At 33.3% G+C, this 27,523-nt stretch overlaps 1 protein-coding gene across 1 annotated transcript in view; it reads left to right on the top strand.

Moving 5' to 3' along the window:
• Nucleotides 1-3,101: 3,101 nt before the first annotated feature.
• LOC126749172 (uncharacterized) overlaps nt 3,102-27,523 on the top strand; it is a 46,387-nt gene continuing 21,965 nt past the window's right edge. Inside the window, exon 1 of the mRNA XM_050458852.1 lies at nt 3,102-3,262. Within this exon, the coding sequence (XP_050314809.1) occupies nt 3,102-3,262 (161 nt within the window). The remainder of the gene's footprint in view (nt 3,263-27,523) is intronic.

Here is a 27,523-nt window from a genome sequence, read left to right as displayed (position 1 = left end):
GCATAATTACGTTCAAATAACGTTAATTGTCCTATCTGACGTGTAGGTTTAGGTAACCTTAGATTCTGATAAAATCTAAGGCAATAAGCGACTACATTTATAAGTTTATTATAATTCGAAAATAGTTCAAAAATAGAAACTTTCGGCACAGTTGAAGCAAGTATGATTGGATTCATTTCGAGGGTGTCATTGTCGAAAATGGGCCAATATTCTGCGGGTTGACATAAAAATGATGGACCTTGCCACCACAAAGTACAAGATTTAAGCTCTTGAGGACTCATACCTCTTGATATTATGTCAGCAGGGTTTTGATTCGATGTGATGTGATGCCAATCATCTATATCAGTAGTTTTCTGGACTTCAAATACTCGGTTACAAATATATGTAACCGAGTATAGAGGCAGAATTTAAAAATTCTTGATCAGCAAGAATAAGATCACTTGGGATATTTAGGTTGGAAGCATTGATTGATAATTGAGGGATTGGTTGGGTTATTTTAGGTATAACTAAGGCAGATACCTTGAAAGTAAAATTATTAGGAAGAGCCTTTATTTTAATTTGGGTTCGTTTAGAAATAGTGGTTTGGTTTTGGCTTATTCCAGTGACGGACATGTTAATAGGATAATAAGGTAAGTTTAGTTTATTAAATAGGTTTTGGGTTAATAAATTGGATTGACTTCCATTATCTAGGATAGCCTTGCATTTTATAGGTTGGTTGTTTCTATCGAAAACTTCTACGAGGGATGTAGAAAGAAGAATAAATGAGTTTTTGCCTGCATTTGAACAATAAAGATTTTGAGAGTTATTTGTGGTAATAGATGGATTAGTTAAATCGATATGATCATCGTCAATTGGCTGGATAAATGCGGTATTTGTAGAAGTAGAAGGTCTTGAGTAGGCGGTGTTAGGTTGAGTATTAGACTGACGTTGAGTATTGCATTGAGCAGTAGGTTGTGTGTCTTGAGAATGTGTGAGTTTAGTTTGCATGTGTAGCAATGAATGGTGCTTACCTTTGCATACTCGACAAGAATGAAGACTTACAGTCACCTTGACGGTGTCCAGGACGTAGACAGTTGGTGCACAGGTTAGCACGCTTAGCTTCCGAAAATCTATTGGCTACTGGTAAGTCATAAAATTTTTGACAGGAGTATATAAAATGATTTTCTTTACATAAGACACAAGTAGGGTAATTATTTGAGGTAAGTAAAGTTTTACGTTCGTATTTAGATTCATATTTTTCAGGTTTTTGGAGTTTTTTATTGCTTAATTTAAAATCAAAAGATTCGAGAAATCGGCAACGTTGCGATAAAAAGTTTATAAAATCACTAGTTTTAAGTTTGTCAATACTACGTGAAAATAATTCCCATTCCTTACGGCTATTTAAGTCTAGTTTCATGGTAAGTAAATACATTATTAGGCTACACCACTGGTCAACAGGTTCTCCCAAGTTTTGTAAGGATTTGTAATTGCTTTGAAATCCATCTAAGAGTTTTCTAAGACTTACGTGAGATTCGTCCCTTACTTGGTTAAGATCAAAGATGCATTTAATATGTGAATGTATTATAGCCTTTTTATTTTCAAAGCACTCTTTTAATAGAGACCAGGCGGTGTTGTAATTACTTTCGGTGGTAGCTAAAGAGTTAATCGGTTGAGCAGCCTCGCCCTGCAAACTCGATTGTAAATAGTAATGTCCTTAAAGTTGTTCCACGTTTCGTATGAACCACTAAATTTTGGTAAAGGGATAGGAGGTAGGGGTAGGCCATACTGGGTACCAGATAGAAAATATGGTGAATGCGCAGGGGAACTAGAATTCGCGTATTCGTCCGAATTTGGTGTTTGCGCGGCAATAATTTTCTCTAGAATTAATTTACCTTGAGAAATGTTGTCAAAATAGACATTTTAAAATTCCTCTCTTTCCTGGCCCTGCTCATTCGCTTCGTCAAACTGATTTTTAAGGCATCATAGATTTAAAATCGGTATTTAAAGATTCAATTCTGTTAAGTCGAGCGTTTAGGTCAATTTTTAGACGTGGGTCATTTAGGGTTAAGCACTTGGTTTCCAAAAAACTGTGAAAACGGTTAATTTGGTTAGTTATGGCATCACGGCGAGCCACTAGATTATTATAAAGATCGACTTGACGTTTGAGCTCGGCTTGTTCGGAATCATTTTCACTAGAGTTAGCGTTTACCTGCTTAGTGTTTCGTTTGGGCATTTTGAAGGAGTCGTATAGGATTTAAAGCATAAATAAAATCAAATAACACACACAAGGGCAGTTTTTTATTTTAAATATACGGTGTTAAAATGACAAAATTGGTTAGTATTTGCATAAAAATGCATAAAAATCACACCAAAATAGCAATAAAATAGAACATGCAGTAATTTACTGTGTGATTTTACTATTAGCCACTCATAAATTAATGTTTTCAATGCTGAACAATCGGTATAATAAAGAAAAATATATAGAATATTGGTTAAAAAAAACGCTAATAAAGGTTTGAAATATCATTAAATATCACCGGAATTGTTCAAGTGACAGCAGCATTAAAATTTCATAGGATTTATTAGTATAAAATGATTTGGAAAGGACTGACCTAACATTGCAGGAGGTGTGCAATACAAAACTTCACTCCATGGGCGCTAATGTACGCTTGTATGCTGTAAGGTAGCTTCAAGTACTCGAGAACACGTATTTAAACGGATAAAAACTAAAATTTAAACTGTAATAGAGAGAAATCGAAAGCTTGAAACCCATCCAAATCGCAACGGCTCCGTTGAGCTGAACGCGTGAACAACGCAACATTATTTTTTCTTTCACTCTTGCACATAGAGCGCGTGGAGATTGTTGACGTGACGACGAGCGCTTCTCCCTTCGAGTACCAAGCCGTCGTAAGCTACGAAATGTCCATGTCTATCTACGATAGTTGACGATCAAACAGAACAGTGGCGTAACACAATTAATTATATAAATAAAAACTGTTCAAGTAGTTTATGATTTAAAGAATGATACCGGTAAAACACTCCTCCGGATTCATATTAAAGACCTTAAGCCCGCTTATGTATAACCGTCGACTTTGTTCTTATAGTCAAATCAATAAGGAGAAATGGCCAAACTAAACCGACCGCTGCAACTACACACCCCTTACGAGCATGGCTTGCAACGAAAACAAGCGGCCAGGCTGGCCAGGATTTTAGAAATGGTGCATGCCAACCGAAAATCTGTCGGAGCCGCCCACCTATCCGCGGTTCCGCCAAAAACGTTTCGGCAATTACGAGGCAAATTTCAGCTCCGCCTATTGCAGATACTACCACAGTACTCCTGTTGACTGAACAGGTTACCTGCCGCGATAATCAGGAGTATGTTAAACAGACGGAGTATTTGAACCTTCACCCAGACTTACACCAATGGTGGAAAGAGAAAGGGATGATTAAGAACCGAAATGGAGTTACCAGTGCCTTAGTTCCACCAAATTCCGCCGCCTGTCAGTCCTTCACGACAGACCGCACCCACGTTCATTTTCGACCCCTTGCCAACAGAGAACGAGCTGGTGGAGTGAGCCGAAAATAATAGGGCTTGTACAGTGGCCACCTCTCTACAAAGAGGCGCTTCGGAAGCGTCTACCTCCCAGGATCCGAGATGGGGTGAAATACCGGAAGTATCGAATGTGTTTAAAACGAGACAATGGCCAGCGAGTTCATATTGTTATCCGCAAAGACTTTTAGGACGATGATCCGAGTTATAATCGTCAAAGAGATCATTCCGTTGGTTGTGCCGAAAGAAGCTCTGACAGAATCTAATTTTTCCTCCCCCTTTGTCTTTGGCTACTCATTTTATTTTTTTTTATTTTTTTTTGGTGCCTACACTTGCCGGTAGGAAATAAGCACGAACATGCAAAAAAACACTGACCATGATGACACCAACCTGAGGTTGACACCCATCTTGGAATTGTATGAGTGTGACCTGGAGAAGGAACTGGCTCTCTCCGAAATCCACACAAACGGAATTGATCACAGTTCCCAAGTCCTCTTTAAAACGGCATCCAAATGATGATATCTACCTTCCAGTAGAAAAAGACTGGTGCTGGAGGTGCGGTTATCCGGAACACCACCGGGATGTCTGCTTCGACGGACCGCTGCTTTTCTGTCCCTGCTGCGGACGAGTGGGATGGATGACGGTTGTGGTTTACAGGTACCGCCATCAAATGGACACACACCGACAACTTCATGGGTTAGTCAAAAGCTTATGTAGATGTACTGGACGTTATTAATGACCGAGTATAAGACCGTTGATACCGTTTCTTCCGTGACAAATCCTTTGCAAATACTTTGGTGAGGATGCCAGCATTAAGAACGGCTGAGGTACCAGCAATCATCGTAGCATCACCGACCTTAAGAGTAAACCGACCCATGACCAGACCTGAGGGCAGGTCTTTATGCCAGGAAGAGACCACTGCTAAACTGGATTTCTCCTACCCGATCCAGGCCGCCTTCCAAAGGACTACCGCTGGGGGAGTTAGTGTATAATTTAGGTTATCTAGTTAAGTGCCGTGATATTTTGTCGTGGTAGTAAAGTGCCGTGATCTGTATCTTTTTTTTAGCTTTAGAAAAAAAAATAATTCCATTTTTTACCAAAGGGAAGGAGGTCTGTTACTAACTTACGAAGTTACTAAATTATCTGTAATTCTCCTATTTATCTATAGAATTACTTCAACATTCATATTGACAACTAAGCTTTGCCCAGTAAATTTAGGAAAGTTTCTATTTTGTTAATAAACGCGCGACCGCGTAAATTGTTAATTTATCATTGCGTTTACTACCTCAGCATCCTTTGTGTCCATACCACCAGTACTGTTAGAGTACCGCGCATGTCCGTTTTCTATATAACGCGATGCACTGACCGGCAGTGGGCTGTCCGTTGAGTCCGCAGTCCGCTATAGAGATGGGAATACCGGTTCACATTTTGTCGCGGTTCCTGTAGCGACAATTCCAAAAAAATACCACGATTTAGTAACCGATATTTCCCGTATGGAGAGACGGCTCACGGCGGCGCTGTCACGGACCGGCGACTGTCTCGTTAATTAATAAACTTGTTCTTGGCTCGTTTAGAACGTACCTAATAGAATCAGACCGACTGCTTGACGGGCAGTGTTAGGATCTACGCGTTAGTTTCTCAGGATGGATCGTAAAAATCGCTTCTGCGTTCGCCATAAGGGAATATATTACATAGGCGGAGGTTTACTGCTGCTAAATTTCACAGGAAAATAAATAAATTAATTCTATGCAATTTAATGATAATAAAAAGATGAAGCTATTTATCAAATTCAAATCAAAACCAAATTTCTAAATTATGCAATGAAAATTCACACGTTTTCTAAAAATAAAAAAATTAAGACACGTTTTTAATAACTCTTAAAAACAAATTAATACATATATTCTAAGAAAAATTTTATTATCGAAAAAAAATAAATTAAAAAATCTAAGTCAGTTTTTTTATTCTTAAGTACTTCGAAACGCACAAAAAATGATAAAATAAAAGATATTCTTATAAAAAAAAATAAAGAAAAAAATAAATAACTAAAAATATATTAATAACTAAAAATAATAATAAATTCACATAACTAATAGTTATAAAAGTATACAAAACAACAAATTATAACTAATTATCATTGGCTTAGCTCAGTCTTGGTTACAGTTTAAAAATAATATTTTTTTTACTTTGGTTGCGCTCAATCTATTTCGCCGATCTGATAAAACTATGCCTGACTTGGAAAATAACCGTTCGCATGGAACAGAGGTACAACCATAATTTTTTTTACCACATCACTTAAATGAGGGAAATTATGAGAATTGTTTTTCCACCACTTTAACGGATCCTCATTTCTAGATATTGGTGGCTCTTCTACATAGCGCTGAAACCCTATGATAGCTCTTGATTGAGCTGAACCTTGTGGCATAAGTATGGATATTTTTTTGTCAAAGTTCCGCCATATTGAGGTCTCGGTCTTTGTGTTCTCCACTTGGACAAGCTCTTCCTCTTGTTGGGCTTGTTCCAATAAACCAGTTTTGTTTCTAATGTTGCTTGTTATAAGTGATGTAATAAGTTTTCTAGCTCTTTCCGTTACACCTTGGGTCAAAAAATGTTGTTATTATTAATAAGTTGCTACTTTCCAGGTCACCTAATCTAGAATTAATTCCATCTAAAATTGAAAATATCACAGCTTTTGAAATTGCGCTGAAGTCTTCATTTTGAATTTCTTTGTAAATATCTAAGAGTCCATCAGTCAAAATGATCACAGATGATGCAGAGACACAGTTTTGTCTACTCATAACTTTAGTGACATCCTCCAAAGGCCTAAGTATTTCCACAAGCTCTCTCATAAATTGCCATTCCTCGAGCGCAATAACTGTTAAGTCATGTTCTATTAGAGCTATGGTTGTACGAATGGGCTCTTCAAGCTCTACAAATCTTTCAACCATGGAAAATGTCGCATTCCACCGAGTAACTATATCCTGGACGAGTCTCTTGGTAGGATCGATTTTTAAGAGTCCTTGTTGTTCAAAAAACTTAGCCATAGCTGCGGAGCTCCTTCTAAAATAGGCCACTATCATTTTAATTTTATTTAAAGTTCCGGAAGCTTGTTGTAATGAATTTTGTGCAATTAAATTATTTGTATGGGCATAGCAACTAAAATGTTTCTGCCGAAGATCCTCTTTTATAGCTTTTTTAATATTAGCAGCATTGTCGAAAATAAATATTAAAACTTTGGGTCCAATTCGACAAGAATATTTCTAATGGCACTAGCTAGATTGGCGCGTGTGTGCCTCTCGCTAAATGATTCGCATCCTAATACCCTATGTTTTAGTTTAAAGTTATTATCTAGAAAATGAGCGGTAACTCCCAAAAAATGTCGGTGGTAGATGATGTCCAGCAACCTGTTGTCAACGTGACAACATATATGTCTTTAAGTTAAGTTTAGTTAAGTTTAGGTAAGTTTATTACTAGATATGATGCCTGAAGTTGATGGAGCCTCGTCATGTTTCTTGGTATCAACTTCCATTGGTTGCACATTAATATCTGCTTCAGAGGCCGAACTAATTATTACTGGCCTGCTCTCATTTTCACTTGAATTCAATCTAACTAGACGGTGCTTCCTTTGCATATGTTTTCTTAAATTTTTGGAGGGGGATTTATAACTCAAATCGACTTTACATATATTGCAAATGGCAATTCTGTCAGATTTAGGTTTCAGTTCAAAGAAGTTCCAAATTTCTGATTTTTTAGCTGATTCTTTTGGCGGCATGTTGTGGAATTTTACCTAAAAAATGTAATGTTGGGTTATTCCCATCAGGACAGGTTCGGGGTAGCACTACATGCCCTTATTAATTAGACACAACTTGTTCTGTTCATAGCTCGGAATATATTCAATTAACGTTCATGAAAAAATACAGTCGCTGAAATAGTCATGGTCATCAATAATTTAAGTACCTTGAACCGTACAATGGCCTCTTATATTATAACAATGAATTTGTCGCAATTGCTAAGCTTAATTATTAAACATAAGTGTCCAATACACCTCCCCCGATGAAAAAGTAAAAATTTTTATGGTATGAACAATTTTTGCTTTTCTTAAAAAAATCGATAAAATTACAATATACATATAATAAAACCCTATGCTAAACCTTTAAACTAATACATAGTTATTTTATTTAAAATATTTTTTAATTTTATTTTTATGTACCTCTAACTGTTTCCTAATTTTTAAAATACATTACATCCCCTACATAAGGACTTTTCTTCTTCTAAAACTACATAAGGACCTTTAAACAATTCTTCCATTTTATTAGTTTTGTTGTCATCTTGCAACAGTACTTGATCTCCTACACTGTAAGTAATCTGTTTTGCTGATTTATCAAAAATTTGATTACCAATTGTTTTTGTTTGAATTAAGTTATTTTTCGCATCATCCCATGCTGTTTGTAACCTAAATTTAAGTTCTTTATTTCGTTCTTATATTCATCAAAATTATATATTGGTTATAGTAGTATATTCCGTTGGACGGTCAATATTCGAAGGCATTAAGGCTTGTTTTCCAAAAACTAACTCAAACGGCGTATATTGAGTAGCGCTATGTACAGTATTGTTATATGCAAAACACCAATACGGTACCCATGAACTCCATTTAGATGAACCCTTAGATATTTGTAATCGTAAATATGCACTCAAATTTTTATGAGAATTTTCTAGTTCACCTAGTGTTTCGAGATGATGCGCAGTAGAATTTAAGTGTCTAATGTTTAACAATTTACAAAATTCTCTAAAGACATTTGATAAAAATTCTGTTCCTTTATCTGTAACTACATTTTAGGGAATTCCGTATCTTAAAATAAAAGTATTTACAAACGCTCTGGCTACCGTTTCTGCTTCTTTATCTGAAATGGAATAATATTTAACAAATTTCGTCCATTCACACTGCAGGGTTAAGATATACTTCTTATTTTGGTTATCTATTGGTAAAGGCCCTACTAAATCAAGAAATACTGTTTCAAAGGCTGCTGAGGCTGTCGTGGTTATCGTCATAGCTGCTTTATTGGGCTTTGGGTACTTATATCTCTGACACTTATCGCACCTTTTTACAAAACTTTCAACATCCTTTTGCATCCCTGGCCAAAAGTAACTGTTCTTAACATTTTTATACATGCGCTTCATTCACGCATGTCTGCTCGTTGACAGGGTATGATAGTCATTTCATATAATTTGTCTTAATTCGGGACTTTCAACTTTTTGTATATCTTAAAACATAATTTTTTATAGAAATATCAATTAAATCATTTTTAATTTTGTTTCTTTCTTCTTATTTCAACTTCTTTTATTTATATTTCTTTAAATTCACACTGTCAACGACACATTACTACTGTAACGCATTACTCTCCTGGTTTAATTATCCATGCTATCTATTGACGGTCCGTCACTTCTCGGATTGTTCATAATTAATATTTTCTCTGATTGGCTGATATTGACAGCTCAGGCGACAGGTGGGGTCGTCATTGATTTAGTCGGTACTGCGTCCATTTTCGAGGACTTGTTCCCGTGTTGCAGATAGGAGCGCACGTAAAAGGCCAGTTTTTTTTATTTCCGAAGTTTGTGAAACAGGAAGTGGCCAATATGGTTTATAATTTATGGTCCTTAATCTTGTTCTTTTAGGAAACCGTTTATTTCATAATTCTGGTGCAGGATGCCCAAGATTTTGATGGATAAATAATGAAACTTAGCAGGGTGAGTGTGTCACATTTTTAACGCCATTCATTTTTTATCGACAGTGAATACAATGGCAACCGTTGTTTTAGGGTTTTACTTTTCCGTTTTCCTCTTTATTTTTCTTCAATTGTTGATGGCTGCAGGCTTTTGATTTCCCCGGGAAATTGCTGGAAGCGGTGGAGCTGGAGCCAGAGTTAGAGCTAATATTAGAGATACCCAGTCCGGATAGCTGAGCTACAAATGGCATACCTTCACAGCCTCGGTTTCGAAGGCTAGCCGTTCATTTCTTGGAGGAATATACAGGCCAGTTTATTCCATGTATTTAAATATTACTAACCATAGATTTGTTTCACTTATTTAAATTTTTATTAATTTACCTTTTATTTTAATTTAACGTTAGAAATATTTAATTAATGTCATAATTTAATACGTCAATTTCTTATCTATAATATTAATTATTTTTTGTTCAGTATTTTTCAGTACCTTTTTTGGTAGTTAAGTAGATATACCACGGTTAAGGCTGATATGCCTTAGGTAAAAAGGTTCATGAACTTTCCCCTGTGTAATATAAATTCATACTAAAAACTTTAATAATTGCAATTTATTTTTCAAGTGCTAAAATCTATGTAGTAGTGAAATATTTTAATTCATAACAAATTATTAACATTTATCAGATTAGAACATGAGGTGTGTACATATCTTTGAAGTAAATATAATTTGGTTGTATTGTTGAGACTTTTTTGCCTCTTTAAATCTACTTTATCCAGGGTCATTTAATTGTTAATTGAAACCTATATACCAAGTCTTTTTCTTAGTTTTCTTTCAAATTTAAAAAAATTTAAAGGATTTATAAAAAAAACTAAGTGGCGCCCTCTTATTTCATAGTTATAATCAAGTTCAAAAAAAAAAAAAAAAAAAAAAAAAAAAAAAAAAAAAAAAAGGATGGATTACCTCTGGGATCATTAATTCCATTAAAAATCGCGATAAACTAAGGAGGCTGACCCTGAAACATCCTTTAAATTTTCAAACACAAAAAACTTACAGACTCTACAGAAATGTCCTCACTAAATTAATTAAAAGAGCTAAGTATTTATTTTTTAAAAACAAATTAAATACAAACATAAACGATACAAAAAGAATATGGGAAACCATCAGGGAAGTAACCAACGAAACCGTAAATAAAAATGTAATTATAAACTCTATAATTGAAAATGGTAATGAAGTAACTGAAAAGGACAAAATATCTCGAAAATTTCTGAACTATTACTGTAATATCGGGAAAAACCTTAGTGAAAAAATACCTAAAAATAAATATGTGTTTAGTAAGCCTACTCCTTGTAATCCAGCGAGTTTCTCGGAAATCACGGTAAATGAATTGATAATGGAAATAAATTCTCTTAAAAGCAAGGTTTCATGTACAAACGATGGTATTTCTGCATTGATAATTAAAGACAATCATATAGCGTTAATGAAGCCCTTACTACACATGATAAATCTAGTACTAAAAACAGGCATTTACCCAAATATTCTGAAAAACTCCATAATAACTCCCATATTTAAGTCTGGTGACAGCCAGTGCATTGAAAACTATCGGCCTATTGCAATAACGAGTACCCTGAATAAATTACTTGAAAAGTGCATTAAAATTAAATTGGAAAAACATTTAGAAAATAATAAATTATTATCAGATTCTCAATTTGGCTTTCGAAGTAAAATGAGTACTGAAGATGCAATTCAACAATTAACAGAGCGAATATTGAATGGTTTTAATGAGGGTTATAAGACCTTAGGCATTTTTATTGATCTCGCAAGAGCCTTTGACACTGTGGCACATCACATTCTCTTGCAAATACTGGGTGACGTAGGTTTAAGAGGTACTGAGTTAGCACTCTTTGAATCATATCTTAGTGATCGAACACAACAAGTAAAAATTAATAATCTTGTTGGAGAGATGGGTACAGTTAAATGTGGTGTGCCACAGGGTACAGTCCTGGGGCCACTCTTATTTTTGATCTATATAAACAACCTTACAAGAATTTTACCTGAAATAAATTGTTCTATTATTTGTTACGCTGATGATACAGTAATTCTAGTAAAAGCAAAATCATGGTCAGAAGTGCAAAAGCTAGCTGAAAAATATATCACATTAATTAAACTTTGGACGGATCAGCATCTTCTAACTCTAAATAGTAATAAAACCCACTTTATAAATTTCTCGATTTATAACACTAATCAACAAGAAGAACCTGTGGAACTAACTATACATACTTATCCTTGTTTTGCAAATCAGATGGAAAATTGTACTTGCGACTCTAGGATTTCTTCAGTTTCGTACACAAAATACCTCGGCGTCTATATTGATAGAAATTTAAGATACAATATGCACATTGATTACATAACTAAAAAGATAAGGAAAACAATTTATAAGTTATATCAACTACGCGAATTTATGCCTCGTGAGTTATTGGAGATGGTCTATCAGGCTCTGGTTGAATCCATTCTAAATTATGGTATAAGAATTTGGGGTAGTGCGTGTAGCACAATGTTAACAAACCTGGTTATCACTCAAAAATATATACTAAAAATAATAAATAAAAAACCAAAAAGATACCCAACAGTTAATTTGTTTTTGGAAAGTGGTGCTCTTACTGTAAGAGAACTTTACCTGAAGAGCACCCTTAACTTTATGAAGAATAAAAACATTTATAAGATTCTACCCCAACGCCTTAATATTACTAGATCTGTCACGAGAGAACATGTTTATTTGACTAAAGTAGATTTTACAATTTGTCAACGTCATATATCTTATGTGGGGCCAAGAATCTTTAATTTCATACCACACGCTTTTAAGGCTATAAGAAAAAAACTATTTAATATACGCATAACCGAATGGATCAGGTGTAACTATGAAAATATTTTATTAAAGCTACCTTTTCTAATGTAAAAAAATGTTATAATTACAGGTATATTTGCAAATATTATTTAATGATAGAATAAAAGAATGAATTAATTTAAATATTACTTTTACAAATTTAATCTAAGTTAATTTAATTTGGTTTTTATAACAAGCTCTCAAATTTATTATTAAATTATTATTGTATTCTGAAATACTGTGTCCCGACAAGTCACTTGTGACTTAGGGCACAAACACTAACTTTGTAACAATACTGTACAATTTTAAGTAATATTTAAGTAATATTTAAGTTTACATTTTTTAATAGCCAGTCATAAGTGAACCTTCGAACAATCCCAAGACTCCAATAATTCTGAGCTACCGTCTTAAACTCTTGGCAAAATCGTAACACTGTAAAGTTAACGCCACATTGTCCGAAGAAATATTGTCTTTAAAATCAAGATTTCCTACATTTTTTGACTGTGCTCTTGTCATTATATACATTTTTTCATGTACTTTATTACTCATTTCTTTAAGCTCATCTGAAGTGTTTGACGGCTCATACAATGGCCAATAATTCTTTTTCTATAGTCGCGTAATATTTTTCAGCCTTATTTAGGGCTCTAGAAGCATATGCTACTGGTTTATCATTCGAATTTGATAACACACATCCTAAAGCCACTCCACTAGTATCCGTTATTAAAATAAATTCGTTTTCTGGGGAAAAATCAGGGTACTGTAGCAGTGGTGGTTGCACGAGCATGGTTTTTAGCTTTTCAAACGACTCATTACATTCTCTAGTCCATTTAAAATCTACAACCTTTTTTGTTAATTTATTTAGTGGTTGTGCGATATAAGCAAAATTCTTAATAAACTTTCTATAGTAATTTTCAAAAGCCACAAACCTTTTACACTCACCAGCGGTGGTAGGTGTTGGGTAACTTGAAATTACTTTTGTTTTCTCAGGGTCAGGCAAAATACCTTCCGCTGATATAATGTGACCTAAATACAAAATTTTGTTTTTTTAAAAGTTCGCATTATATTTGGCAGTGGAAATTTTTCGTCCTTAATTTGTTTATTTAGAAGTCGGTAGTCTATGACAACCCTAAACTTTTTATTTCCGTTTTTATCTTGCTTTTTTGGAACTAAAAGAAGTGGCGAGTTCCACTCGAAACAAGCTTCTTCGATGATTCCATCTCGTAACATCTTATCAACGTGAAGTTTTATTTCTTGTTTTTGAGCGTGAGGAAGCCGATATGGCTTTACAAAAACTGCAGAGGCGCCTTTTTTGTAAATATATTTTTTGTTGGTTTGTAACAGATAGAGGTTAATTTTCAAGATGAAATACGTCTGCATACTTAGCACAAATTTTATCTATTGATAATTTTTCCTTTGAATTTAATGATTTTCTATCAATTAAGTTTAAAATTTTTTCAACCCTTTCAACCGAAATAGATTGAGTTTTAAATTTAATTATATTGTAATTCTCTAAACTCTGAACTGTAGGGTGAACATTTTTTAATTTTTTTTTTCATTAACATTTAAAAACCGTACTGGAATTTTATTATCTTCTGGTTTTACAATATCACTTGCTACAATTACTCCAGCGCATACTTCTTCATTTAAAATTAAACATTCAAATTTCATACTTGTAAAACAAACAATATTTTATTATTTCACATCTTCGTGGAATAATTGTATAGCAATGGTTATTTTTAGATTGCAATGGTAAGGTATGTTGTTTTTCATTGTGCCAAAATGAAATGATAAAATCTTTATAATTAATAATAGCATTCAATTTTGTAAAAAAAATCTGATCCTAGCACACCATGTATAGTGTCATCAAAAGCTTCTATTATAGTGAACTCGTGACTTATATTTTCATTATTCACATTTAATAAAATTTCCGCTGATCCTTGAGAAAACGTAAACCCAGAGATTCCTTTTATTCGCATTTTTTTTGAACTCTTTAAAATATCGATTTTTGCAAGATATCTAGAAAATAAGCAACTTACACTCGCACCCGTATCACACATAAAAAAAATTTCTTTCATACCATATTTTACACTAATGTAATTTAAGCCATTCATACTATTTACATTATTATTATAATCGAAAAAACGTCTTTTTTTTATTTTCCTTGAACCCATTATTTACGTTCGTACTATCACTATTAGTACTATTACTACTACCGGCGGAATCTGGTGCATTTTCAGCGATATATCCATTACCTGACGGTGCCCGGTGACGCCTATAATAAGAATTTCGCAAGGGTCGGCGATTTGCAAAAGATCCTCGACCTCGAGTCTCATTATTATTGGTATTATTATATGTAAAGTTGTTATTGCTTCTAAAATTCTTGTTATTGTATCTATTAAAATTTGCGTGACTATTAGGTCTACCATTATAGAAATTTTGAAAACCTTTCCCTCGAGAGTTTATTATATCTTCGTTTAATGCACCATCTATTGCATCCCTTAAAGTTGCATAATTTCGGGCCTTAACTATGGTTCTTAAATCGCGATTTCTTAAGCCGTTTGTAAAAGAGTTAAAAGCGGTCTTTTCATTAACTTGCTTTAGAATGGGTACAGAATTTTCATCAACTGCCTGAGATAAAGTAAGATCTAGCATAAGCTGTTCAATTGTTTTGCCATATTCCTGTATAGTCTTATTTTCTTGCTTTGTATTAACTAAAGTTGTTAGAGCAATAGCCGACTGCTTAATAAGTAAATGAATCTTAATGTCCCTATCTAACTCGTTTAATGTTGCGTATTGTCATTTTAATCTTAGTTTGGTATTTTGAGATAGTTTAACTTCTAAAACATATTTAATTAACATATCTTTTCCATTATTATCTAACATTTCATTATACGAAGTAAACTACTCATCGATACCATCGATGAGTAGTTTACTTTGCTCTTTGTGATTGTTTACATACTCACTTAAAAGTATTTGGTCTATTTTCATGTCAAAAACATCGTTTGTTATAATGTGACCTTTGATTACGTCAATAGGCCTAATTTTAGTAACAGAATGGATGATGTGATTATATGCTAATATTGCATAAATCATCTTTCGACTAATCGGGGTACTCGAGAACGATTGATTATTAAGTAATCTTATATGTTCCGACAGTGTTGAATGTAGACGTTCAATAGCGCCATTTGATTGGGGATGATGTGGCGAACAAAAATGTACTTATATATATGTACTGTAATGTAAGTAGTTCGGTGACAATCGTATTTTTAAATTCGGTCCGGTTATCTACGATAATTTGTTTAGGGATACCGTGGTGAGAGAAGTAGTTTAATAAGTTATTTACGATTTCGCTTGCGGCTAGTGATTTTAGAGGGTATTCTTAAGCATATTTAGAGAAACTATCTATTATGGTCAAGAGCACAAATTTCACATTCATTGATAAAGGTTTGTACAGAGCTTTTAAGATTGGGCCAGTAATATTTTTCTCGTAAACCTTTTATTGTCTCATCAATACCGTGGTGGTTGGATTTGCTTTCGTGGTAATTCTTTATTATTTATTTGATGTCATTTTTATCTGTGACGTCGACTAGTTTTGTTAAACAACGTTTAAATTTGATCGAGGGCCATCTAAAGTGTTTTCGTATTACTTCAGAAAAGGGTTCATACATATCTGGGTCAATAAAATAGAGATGATATTGCTTATCAGGGACAACTATTTCTTTCATAAAAGTGAGAATATCTTATTCGAAGTTATTATTTGAAATTTGAACTAATATTATTCGTTTTTTATTGAACAGTATTTTGATTATTGGTTTGGCAGGTGAATGCAAAACATTTTGTATGAATATTTGGTTAGCTCCGTAATTAACTGCTGATTCAATAATGGGGATTATAGGATCTTGGTCAGCGTTCTTATAGGGGACACAGGAATATGGGTAATTCGTCGTCTGGTTGTGCGATAATGGATGCTTGATCTAGGTCAGGGTTTACAGTATTATTTTCATTGTTTTGGCTGGAAGAACCAGACTGTTCTTGACCTAAACGTTTATTAAATTCTTCAATATAGTTTTTTAAGTCCGTTAGCCCAGGGGTCTCTTTCGTGTGGATTTCGATTCTTGATAAGGCGTCTGCATTCGTATTTAGTTTACCTTTTTTATAAATGATGGTATAATCGAATTGCTCTAGTTTGATCCACCAGGCTAAAAGCTTCGAAGAAGGATCTTTTAACGAAAATAACCACTGTAATGGTTTGTGATCTGTAATGATATTGAATTTACGACCGAAGAGATAAGGTCTAAAATATTTAGTTGCCCATACGAGGCAAAGCTTTTTCAATAAGGGAGTAGTTTTGCTCAGAATCGTTAAGGGTTCGTAAGGCGTACGCTATGGGTAAATCTTGACCAATGGGTCCTTGAGAAAGAACAGCACCAAGAGCGACGTTACTCGGATCTGTGGTTAAATTAAACGGCTTAGAAAAGTCAGGGTATTGTAAAATGGGCCCATTGATTAGAAGATTTTTGCTGGTCTCGAAGCATGTTTTGAATTCCTCATTATGTTCAATCTTCGCGCCTTTTTTCAAACATTTCGTTAGGGGTTTGGTTAATTTGGCAAAATTATTAATAAATCGCCTATAATAACCTAAAAGTCCAAAGAAACCTTTTATTTGTTTCGTAGTTTTCGGTATAGGGAATTTTTTTATGGCTATGATTTTATCAGGGTTTGGTTTAACACCTTCGGGGGTCACAATATGTCCTATATAAGCGACTTCGCGTCTTAAAAATTCGCTTTTGTCCATTTGGATTTTAAAATTGGAATCTCTGAGTCTTTTGAAAACCGATTTTAGGCTTTCGATGTGTTCTAAGGCTAAGTCTAATGTCGTGAAGTATTGACATTTGCCTAATTTATCTAATCTAGTTTTCTAAAATCGACAACTAAACGCTATTTTTGTTTGTTTGATGCGTCTAGTTTTTTCGGTACTACCCAAATGGGTGCAGACCAAAGAGAATTTGAGGGTCTAATTATTTTTTGATTTAACATCTTTTTTATTTGGGACTGAACTTCATTTTTATGAATAAATGGGTACCTGTACGTTTTTGTGTAAACTGGGATCTAATCTGTTGTTCTGATGTTATGCTTGATTTTACTGGTGAAAGTCAAGGGTGTATTCTCTTGATAAAATATATCTGAGAATTCTTTACACAGGGTTAAAATTGAATTCCGTTCTTCTGAATTCAGATGATCGATTCTAAGTTTAGTGGGGTCTAGCTTTGTTTTAGGAGTCTCATCAAAGTTGTTAAGGTCTGTGGTTTCAATAAATTTTCTGTCAAATTTCTCTACATCGATTGGTTGAGAAAAGTCGAGTGTTACAGGGTTGCAAGTATTGTTTAAGATAGTGGTCATTGCTAAACTATTTTTTGCGATAGTAAGACATTCTGGAATTTCACAATGATGAAATTTTTGATGCGGAATGATAATTTCGCCATTTTTAATAGTGGATTCTATTTTTATTACTTGCTCAGAACGAGGTTTAACTGTTATACAGTTAAGTTGTTGTTTCGTTTGGTGATACTTAAGTTTAATTTTTGAGTAGGGGGTGACTAGATATCCTTGTTTAAAATCTAGATTAGCTTCTAAAGATTTTAGATTGTCTACACCTAAAAGTCCGTTAAAACTGTTGTGAAATTGAAATAAATAAAATTTAAAGCCTTCTAAGTGGTAAATTAAAAATTGTTGATGCCGGTAAAAGGGCACTAAGTCGATTATCAATGGGTGAATTTGGCCTACATGGTAACTGTGTTGGACAATTTATATTAATAAATTTAGATAAGTTTTGCTGTTCCTTTAATGCACAAATATCGGAATAGCAAGTATCTTTTTCAACTTCCAACACCTTTATAGACTGGATCATATTCTTATTCATCTTAGTTAAATCATTAACTTCCTTCCTAACATATTTATTTGCGTCTTATATATTACAGATTCATTTTCTAATGTTTTTATTGTTACAATTAAATTTTTATTTAAGGTATTTAAATCATTGATTTCTATATTGAAATTAATTTATTCATACTTTTAATAGTGACAGTAACTCACATTCTTTAGTTTTTAAATTTGTTAATTCAATTTTAAGTTCATCATTAAGTTTGTGTAGATTATCTAGGGAGGAGGAAAACTTCTTTTCGGCCTCTGACACTTCATCTTCAAATACCAAACTGTTTCTTCTCATTCTTTTTATATGCCTATCCTTTTCTTTTAGTTCAATCAACAACTCATGAATCTTCTGCTCGTAAGACTTCTTTTCATTCTCATTTTCATTCAAATGTATTTGACATTTTTCTGAGCATAAAATTTTGTAGCCTCCCATTTTTATGGCATCAGAATTTCTATTCAAACAACTGCGGCGTTCACTTTACAGTGTTACTATTTTGCCAAGAGTTTGCAGACGGTAGCTCAGAATTATTGGAGGCTTGGGATTGTTCGAAGGTTCACTTATGACTGGCTATTAAAAAATCTAAACTTGATTATAACTATTAAATAAGAGGGCGCCACTTAGTTTTTTTTTTTTTACAAATGTGAGAAAACTAAGAAAAAAGACTTGGTATATAGGTTTCAATTAACAATTAAATGACCCTGGATAAAGTAGATTTAAAGAGGCAAAAAAAATATCTTAACAATACAACCAAATTATATTTACATCAAAGATATGTATGTCACCTTATTTTCTAATCTGTTAAATGTTTATAATTTATTATGAATTAAAATATGAATAATGTTGATATGATTAAATAAAATAAGTTTGGCAAAAGTAACATTTAAATTATGATTAAGCTACGAGGTAGATTTCAGCACTTGAAAAATAAATTGCAATTATTAAAGTTTTTAGTACATATTTGTATTACGCAGGGGAAAGTTCATGAACCTTTTTACCTAAGGCATATCAGCCTTAACCGAGTTATATCTACTTAACTACCAAAAAAGGTACTGAAAAGTACTGAACAAAAAATAACTAAAATTATAGATAAGAAATTGACATATTAAATTATGATATTGATTAAATATTTGTAGCAATAAATTGAAATTAAAAGTATATTAATAAAAATTTAAATAAGTGAGACAAATCTATGGTTAGTAATATTTAAATAAATGGAATAAACTGGCCTGTATATTCCTCCAAGAATTGAACGGTTAGCCTTCAAAATCAAGGCTGTAAATGTGTGCCATTGGTAGCTTAGCTATCCGGACTGGGAATCTCTAATACTAGCTCTAACTCTGGCTCCAGCTCCACCGCTTTCAGCAATTTCCCGGGGAAATCAACAGCCTGTAGCCATCAACGATTGAAGAAGAATAAAGAGGAAAACGGAAAAGTAAAACCCTAAAACAACGGTTGCCATTGTATTCACTGTCGATAACAATGAATGGCGTTCAAAATGTGACACACTCACCTTGCTAAGTTTCATTATCTATCCATCAAAATCTCGGGCATCCTGCACCAGAATTATGAAATAAACAGTTCCCTAAAGGAACAAGATTAAGGACTATAAATTATAAACCATATTGGCCACTTCCTGCTTCACAAATTTCGGAAATAAAAAACTGGCCTTTTACGTGCGCTTCTACCTGCGACACGGGAACAAGTCCTCGAAAAATGGATGCAGTACCGACTAAATAAGTTACGACCCCACCTCTCGCCTGAGCTGTCAATGTCAATCCAATCAGAGAAAACATCAATCAAGACCAACCAGAAGAGTGACGGACCGTCAACAGAAAGCATGAATAATAAAACCAGGAGAGTGATGCGTTACAGTAGTAATGTGTCATTGACAGTGTGAATTTAAAGAAATATCGATAAAAGAAGTTGACTGAAATTATTAATATAATTATTGAAATTAATGAAATATCAATGGAGCGTTAGTGAACATAAGAAATAGAAAAATAAAACGCTACATTTACCCCCTTCCTTGAAGAAAAAATTAGCTATGAAATAGTTGATTTTTTTTTTTTTAACATCAAAAGCCTTTTAACAAAATAGTTTAAACTATACTAGTTACCAATAACTAATAATACCAAAGAAAAATTCCCGGATAATTATTATCCCTTACTAAATAACAAACAATTATGTTATAATATCGAGGAAGGACACAAGTTGGTAAGACAATAGTGATCTTGAGAATACAGAAGTACTATAAAACTAACCTAACTTATACATAAATCAAAACTTAAGCTAAAATTATATACACTCATGACATTTAATTCTACCATAGAAATCAGTTACTATAGAACTCCAACCTAGGGGAACACTCATGGAAGTTGCGATCAACTTCTCACCAAGAGATGGTGTTGTGTGTAACAAAAAAAACTACCCTTTTTAGATGGCGGATTCCAGCAACTAGAAAGAAAACTGGCTGAGATAACTCAAGCACCAGATAATAAACACATGGGCAAAATTCATAACAGCAATATCGATTGCCACATTAATTACCCACTACAAAATTCCGTGTGCCCCCAAATCCATTTCTGAACGGCACTAGAATATATCTTACAGCATATACAGCCATAATCTAAAGCTTCGATAGAATTTGTTTTTCAATTGACTCACCCACATAAATATCCAAATTAATTTGAGGTGAGGAAGAATACCTTCGTATAGTCCTCTTATAATCCGACCATGGTCGAGACCACACCAACAAAAAAACAAATCTACTATTGGTTTTTCATCACAGCATTCTGTGATAAAAAAAGTGGACAAAATCCAATAATGAACAAACTGAACAGTAACGTTCATCCTCTGTCAGGTTCACCGATCCCGACAAAAAAATTAGGCCAAAAATATAACCTCAAACAGTCAAGTTGACACTGGGTTTATAACCACCACTAGGTTATAACAAGCCACAAAATACGGCCAAGAAAAAATAGTCAAAACTGACATAAAGTGTATACTCATTTATGGAGTATGACAACCATCAATTGGTGGCCTTCTAAATAACGTATGGTGTATAACCATATACAGTTTATAATAGCCACCAAAACATAGCCCTCGGCTATAAAAATTAAAATGTCAAGTTTATGACATACTGTACATAACCACTAACAGGTTGTACCCAAAAAATAAAATATGGCCCAAATGACCAGATTATAACATGAAAAAAATAACAAATGGTAGAAATTCCAGAATGATGTCAATACTAGAAGCAGGAATCTAAGTGAAGATAATAATATATACATAATTTCCAAATACAACTATTCCAAAGAATCGGAATCATCATCAAGGCCATTATTAAAAGGCTTTAAGTCTTTAATATGCCATTTACCGGCATTAGAACCATCTTCATTAGACAAAATATAAACCAGATTTGACAACTTTTTGCGGACAATACTGTGTACATACTTGGGAACTAGTTTAGAAGTAAACTTATCAACAGCGCTAGATAAAACTTTATTCTTACGCCAAACATGATCACCTACATTAAGTGAGACATCTCTCTTACGCAAGTTGTAAGCTTTAGAGTTTCTCTCATAGGCAGTATGAAGTTTATTTTTTACCTCTGTAAATATCTCTTTCAAACCTTTCAGGTTCTCAGCATAAGTAGTATTCCTATCTCCTTGGCAAACTTCCTGATCAATTTGAATATCCAAATTAACATTCTTATAATAATTTCCTGATAAAGGAATATGCCTCCCATAAACTAAAAATGAAGGGGTGAAATTCGACTCCTTCAATATATGGACGAAACTTTTCAATATTAAGAAGGACAGCCAAGCACTCTCGCTCAACAACAGAATAATTTCTCTCAGTTTTAGTGAAAGACCTGCTTGCATAAGCAATAACCTTTTCTTCCCCATCTATCATCTGAGTCAATACTCACCCTAAGCCTGTATCACTGGCATCACTCTGAATAACAAATCTTTTTGAAAAATCTGGTTGTGAATGGATTGGAGACGAAACTAACAACTGCTTTATTTTGATAAATTAAGCCTCTGCGGCATCAATCCATATAATTGATTGACCCTTTTTCCGTCCTTTAAGTAGATCACTAATAGGAGACATCAAAGTAGAAAAATCTTTGATAAAACGGCGATACCAGGAGCAAAGTCCTACAAAACGCTTAATTTCCGTAGTCGTCTTTGGGCGAGGATAATTGACCATAGCGGAGACCTTATCTGTATCAGTCCTAAGAGAATTCGAACCCACGATATAACCTAGGAATTTTAAAGAGGTTTTAAAGAAATCATATTTTTCTAAATTGACCAGAAGTCCAGCCTCTTGTAATTTTTGCTTAATTTCACATAAGAGATTAATATGAGACTCAAAAATCACGTCTAATATGCCACAAGCTATCATGAAAGTCTACTAAAATTCCAAACTGTTGCAAAATCACAACCAAAAATAAATGCTTGGGACAGAGAAGGTACAACTAAAGCATTCACAATCTCGCAATGTAATGGGCACATCAAACAACTTTACATGTATATATGGTCTATTATCTAAAGGTTTATTGATGAATAGTGGTGAAATTTGTTCTTGAGGGTAAACTTTATTTTTTATAATAGTAGTTTTCATGAAATCAGAAACCTTAGCAAGCCAATGTTCCCAGCTCAATTTGTTAAAATAGTTAGGTTTAAAATTTAAGTTTTTAAAAGATGTGTTTAATTTACATTTTTTACAATCTTTAACTTTGACATTTGGTTTTCCACATTTAAATTTTATTTTTGTTCTTTAAATAATCAGATTCTTCAAGTTTCCTACAAAGCTCAGAAAGTTGAGAAATGGAATTAATTTCTATTAAAGCCAATCTATCAATGAAGTCAGGCAACAAATTATTTTTAACAAACTTAATCTTAGTACATTCTGCTGGCACACGAGAAAGCCTAGCAAAAAGAACCTCCAAATGAGCAATGAAAACTACAGTATTTTCTCCCTTCTTTTGCTTTCTTTTCTTAATTTGATCCCAAATTTCATCATCTATATCATCATGTAAAAAATCTCTTTTTAATTTATTTACTAGGGAACACCAATCACCAACAGTTGACTTGACACTCCTATACCACACAAATGCATCACCAACAAAAAATTCTGCTGCAGACTGTAATAATGTATCCTCAGATACATCTCGAGCCTGAGCCAATTCAGTTACGGTTTCCAAAAAATTATAAAGTTTACGAGAATCTCTATTAAACTTAACTTGCCATTCACTAATAGGAACATTTCGATTAGCACAATGGACTATTGGAGCAGCTACATTTACAACTGGAGCAGAGGAATGAGTTACTGGTTCTGAATCAGCATTGGGAAAAATTTTGTCAAAAAGATCAGCTTCAAGAGCTAGACAAGTGGCTGTAATTTCCTGACTATAAGCTTGAATTTCTTCAGCTTCTTCTTCAAACATAGGAATTCTTTTAGCCCTACCAGCTACATGAGACAAACGAGATTTCATTCGAGCAACAGTTGAATCAGAAGCTACACCCTCAAATTCTTCAATGACACTTGCAATGGAATCTAAACTCCTTTTAATGTCAGCTCTTTTCCCATCATAATCTAATTTAACCTCCTGTAAAGTTATGCTAGATCCCGGAGAAGTTTGTTCCTTTTTTAGAATTCTCAATAAGATCCTTCTTTTGTCAGCAACGTTCCAAACAGTAGCAACTAAACGAATTTTCAATTCATAATCTAGTTCATGTTCTAACAAATGATTAGGTTGGAAATTATATAAATCCATGGTGTCAAAAAAAAATTGTTCCAAAGAATTCAAGAATAAATTCAAAATTTAAATCCCAAAAAAATTTAAATGTCTGAAATGACCTCACCTAAGAAACTTGATGGCATGAAATGAAATTGATCCAGGTTGATTTTATATGACAAAACAATATGAGACCACAATATATCTCTCAAAATTGTAGAATTAAAACAATGTCGGTGGCACAATGATGCATAAACTTTTGTTTAAGGAATGACTTTAAAAACATTTTGTACAGAAAAATTTAAACTCTTAGTGAGCCAAAACTAATGTTTTTTCTAAATATGGAGTTGCTTAATTGTTCAAAATAAACACAAATGTAAATAGTCTGGGTTGGTTCTACCCTGTAGATTTGAAAAATTGCAGTATTAAATGTTACTGTATGTAATAGCACTCATTAGTTTTGGGTATATCAAAATTGAAAAATAATAGTTTTAAAACAATTTATTAATCTGTTTCACCTTGTATAACACATGCATATGTTACTCATAAATTATGTTCCTTCCAAAAACTATAAGTCAGAATAGTATTTCAAATCCCAAATACATTTGCCATATAGAAACCTAAATGAAGTGGTGACACCATGTATAATTAAAATGTGAATTTCCACAACTATCCAAAAAATTTTAAATTTACTCAGCAATACTTCCGGAATCCAGAATAATAAAGGAAGTGAAATGTTTACAAGTATAAACTTCTCAAAGTTTAATTTAAAGATATTAATAATAAATATTTTACTTTTCTAATTGTGATCCAATACAATTCGAACATTAAAGATATCTTGTCCCTAAAAAACTATTAAAATCCTCTTAATGTCCCTGAACACTATGCAAGTAAGTACATACTTTTTATACACCCAGCATATACTAAACACATTATATTGTCGCAGATTGTCAAATCATAGTCCTTACCAAGGATACCTCGAAAAACAATAAATATTAAAAATATCATATATAAACACTTTCCTAGCAAGGGTTTTCCTTCAAATTGTATACACTCTGTATACCAATAATTACTAATAAATTTATGGCCAATAAATTATAACCAAATTTGATATTTGCTTTAGTCAAAAACAATAAGCATTACTTGAGATTCAAAGCACTCTAAAACTCCACTCATCCAAGGTATTATCAATATTTTGAAAAAATTTAAAGATTATTAAAATAGATCAATAAAAATAGCCAATCTGGGTCCCACGTTTATGGGCGTCATTTTCTGCGGCGTTCACTTTACAGTGTTACTATTTTGCCAAGAGTTTGCAGACGGTAGCTCAGAATTATTGGAGGCTTGGGATTGTTCGAAGGTTCACTTATGACTGGCTAATAAAAAATCTAAACTTGATTATAACTATTAAATAAGAGGGCGCCACTTAGTTTTTTTTTTTTTTATAAATGTGAGAAAACTAAGAAAAAAGACTTGGTATATAGGTTTCAATTCACAATTAAATGACCCTGGATAAAGTAGATTTAAAGAGGCAAAAAAAATATCTTAACAATACAACCAAATTATATTTACATCAAAGATATGTATACACCTTATTTTCTAATCTGTTAAATGTTTATAATTTATTATGAATTAAAATATGAATAATGTTGATATGATTAAATAAAATAAGTTTGACAAAAGTAACATTTAAATTATGATTAAGCTACTAGGTAGATTTCAGCACTTGAAAAATAAATTGCAATTATTAAAGTTTTTAGTACATATTTGTATTACGCAGGAGAAAGTGTGGTGCTACCTTTATGTAAACTATTTAGTATCAACAAATATAACCCAACGTCAAATCTAGGTCGCAACACTGATGTAGGTTAATAGATCAAGACCAATTAATATTATTGTTAACGAAATGTATATGTATTTTCTATCTGATCAATATAGTCGATTTTAAACCTGAGACGAGTCTACTTTCTTACATGGCGATCCTGCCAGTCCTGTAAAATGAAAAAAATTTAATTTTTTTTTTCTTTACCTAAAAGTAACGCGCTATTTCGGTAGAAAAGTGAGAATCCCTATTTTTTAAACTTCGTAAATATGGGAAAATCCGTTTCGAAGGAAAGTGACGTTACAAGTACGGGAGTGGTTAACTCGAACTTTATCGTTGAGGAAGATAAAATGAGCGTCCCTAATGACATCCGCATCGTACTGTACATCATAGCCGTGTGCGTAATAATACTGACTGTCCTCAATGTGCGAAAAATGTACCGAAGGAGTCTGAAACGAGATATAGGCAGAAGCATATATCTGAGGGCACCACAGGGACAAAGGACGTCTACGGAGGACGCCTAAAGCTTACAGCCAGATGTGTAAGAACGAGAATTTAAAAAAATATAAGCAGGCGATATCTGGTGTGTACCAATATTTGTTTTGTCAACCTTTTGGATCTCGGTTTCTGGGCACAAACTGTTATGGCAGTTTCCACGCAGTTTCCCATTTACTTCCGAGAAATAATAAACGGTAGTATTTTACCAAGTCGCTGACACAAGGACAATTTAATAGTTTCAAAAAAGGTGTAAACGTTAGATTCTATGAGGACATTCACTTAAATGACATTGCAAAGCATTTTAAAGTATACTATTTAGTTTAGCAGAGGTCAGTTTTTTTTTCTTAGACAGGCACATATTAGATTAGAGTAGTATTTCGTTACAGGCGTCAAACGACCATATTTTATATGCATTTTTTTTAAATTAACATCAAAGAGATAATATACTATTTATTTTATGGGATAGGATCTTATTACTACCGAGTAGTGTTAGTGATATGGTAAATAATAGGTAGCTATTTATTTTCGTATAGAGTAACTAATTAAATTAACATATTTTAGGCTAATGTTAACGAAACAATATAGTTATTTATTTAATTTAAATTAAACATATGGGTTAATTCGAATGAATGAATTTTTAATATAAGACAGAGCAGAATTATTTAAGATTAAATTTTGTCTATGTCAACCGTAAAATTAAGTTTTGAGGACGTTTATGCCAAGCTATCAAACTTGAAAGATGATATTATAAAGGAAACAAAAAGAGTATTAAAGTCACAGGTGCCCAAATCAGGAAATGTCAGAAACCAGGTCAGGGATAGTTTATTAACATTATATAACGAATTTGTACAAACAGTAGCAGGAATTTATCCAAATTTAAACGAAAATCAATATAACTCTATTAAACCTATTTTTAACACTTCCCGAGATAGAGTTGTTAGATCGTACCAAGTTCTCGCTGTTGATTACAAGGTCCCTATATCGATAGTAAAGGTAATAGACCCCCAAATAAAGGACGAGCTAGTTGAAATAGATCTAACAGACGAAATTACTGACATTAACAATCAACAAACAGATACAGTGACGAACAAGACACAAAATTTGATCACTAAAATGCCTATGAACACGATGGAGTTTTTTAATCTCGCTAGCAAAATCTTGCCTGGCGAATTTGACGGTTCGGGAGATAAGCTAACCTCATTTCTTGATGCGTTAACACTGCTTAAAGCAAATGTTGAAACGCATGAGGTAAATGCTGTGGCTGATGTCAAAACCAAACTGATTGGTAAGGCAAGAGATTTGGTAGGGGACAGCGACACATTGGATCTAATTCATGCGAAAATAAAAAATTCTATAAAACTGGAAAGTTCGCAGTCCGTGTCATCAAAACTTTTAGGGTTAAA

This window comes from Anthonomus grandis, chromosome 22, assembly GCF_022605725.1.
Source record: "Anthonomus grandis grandis chromosome 22, icAntGran1.3, whole genome shotgun sequence".
Taxonomy (NCBI): Eukaryota; Metazoa; Arthropoda; class Insecta; order Coleoptera; family Curculionidae; genus Anthonomus; species Anthonomus grandis.
Note: the sequence above shows the minus strand (reverse complement) of the source record. Positions and strands in the feature narration are given on the sequence as shown.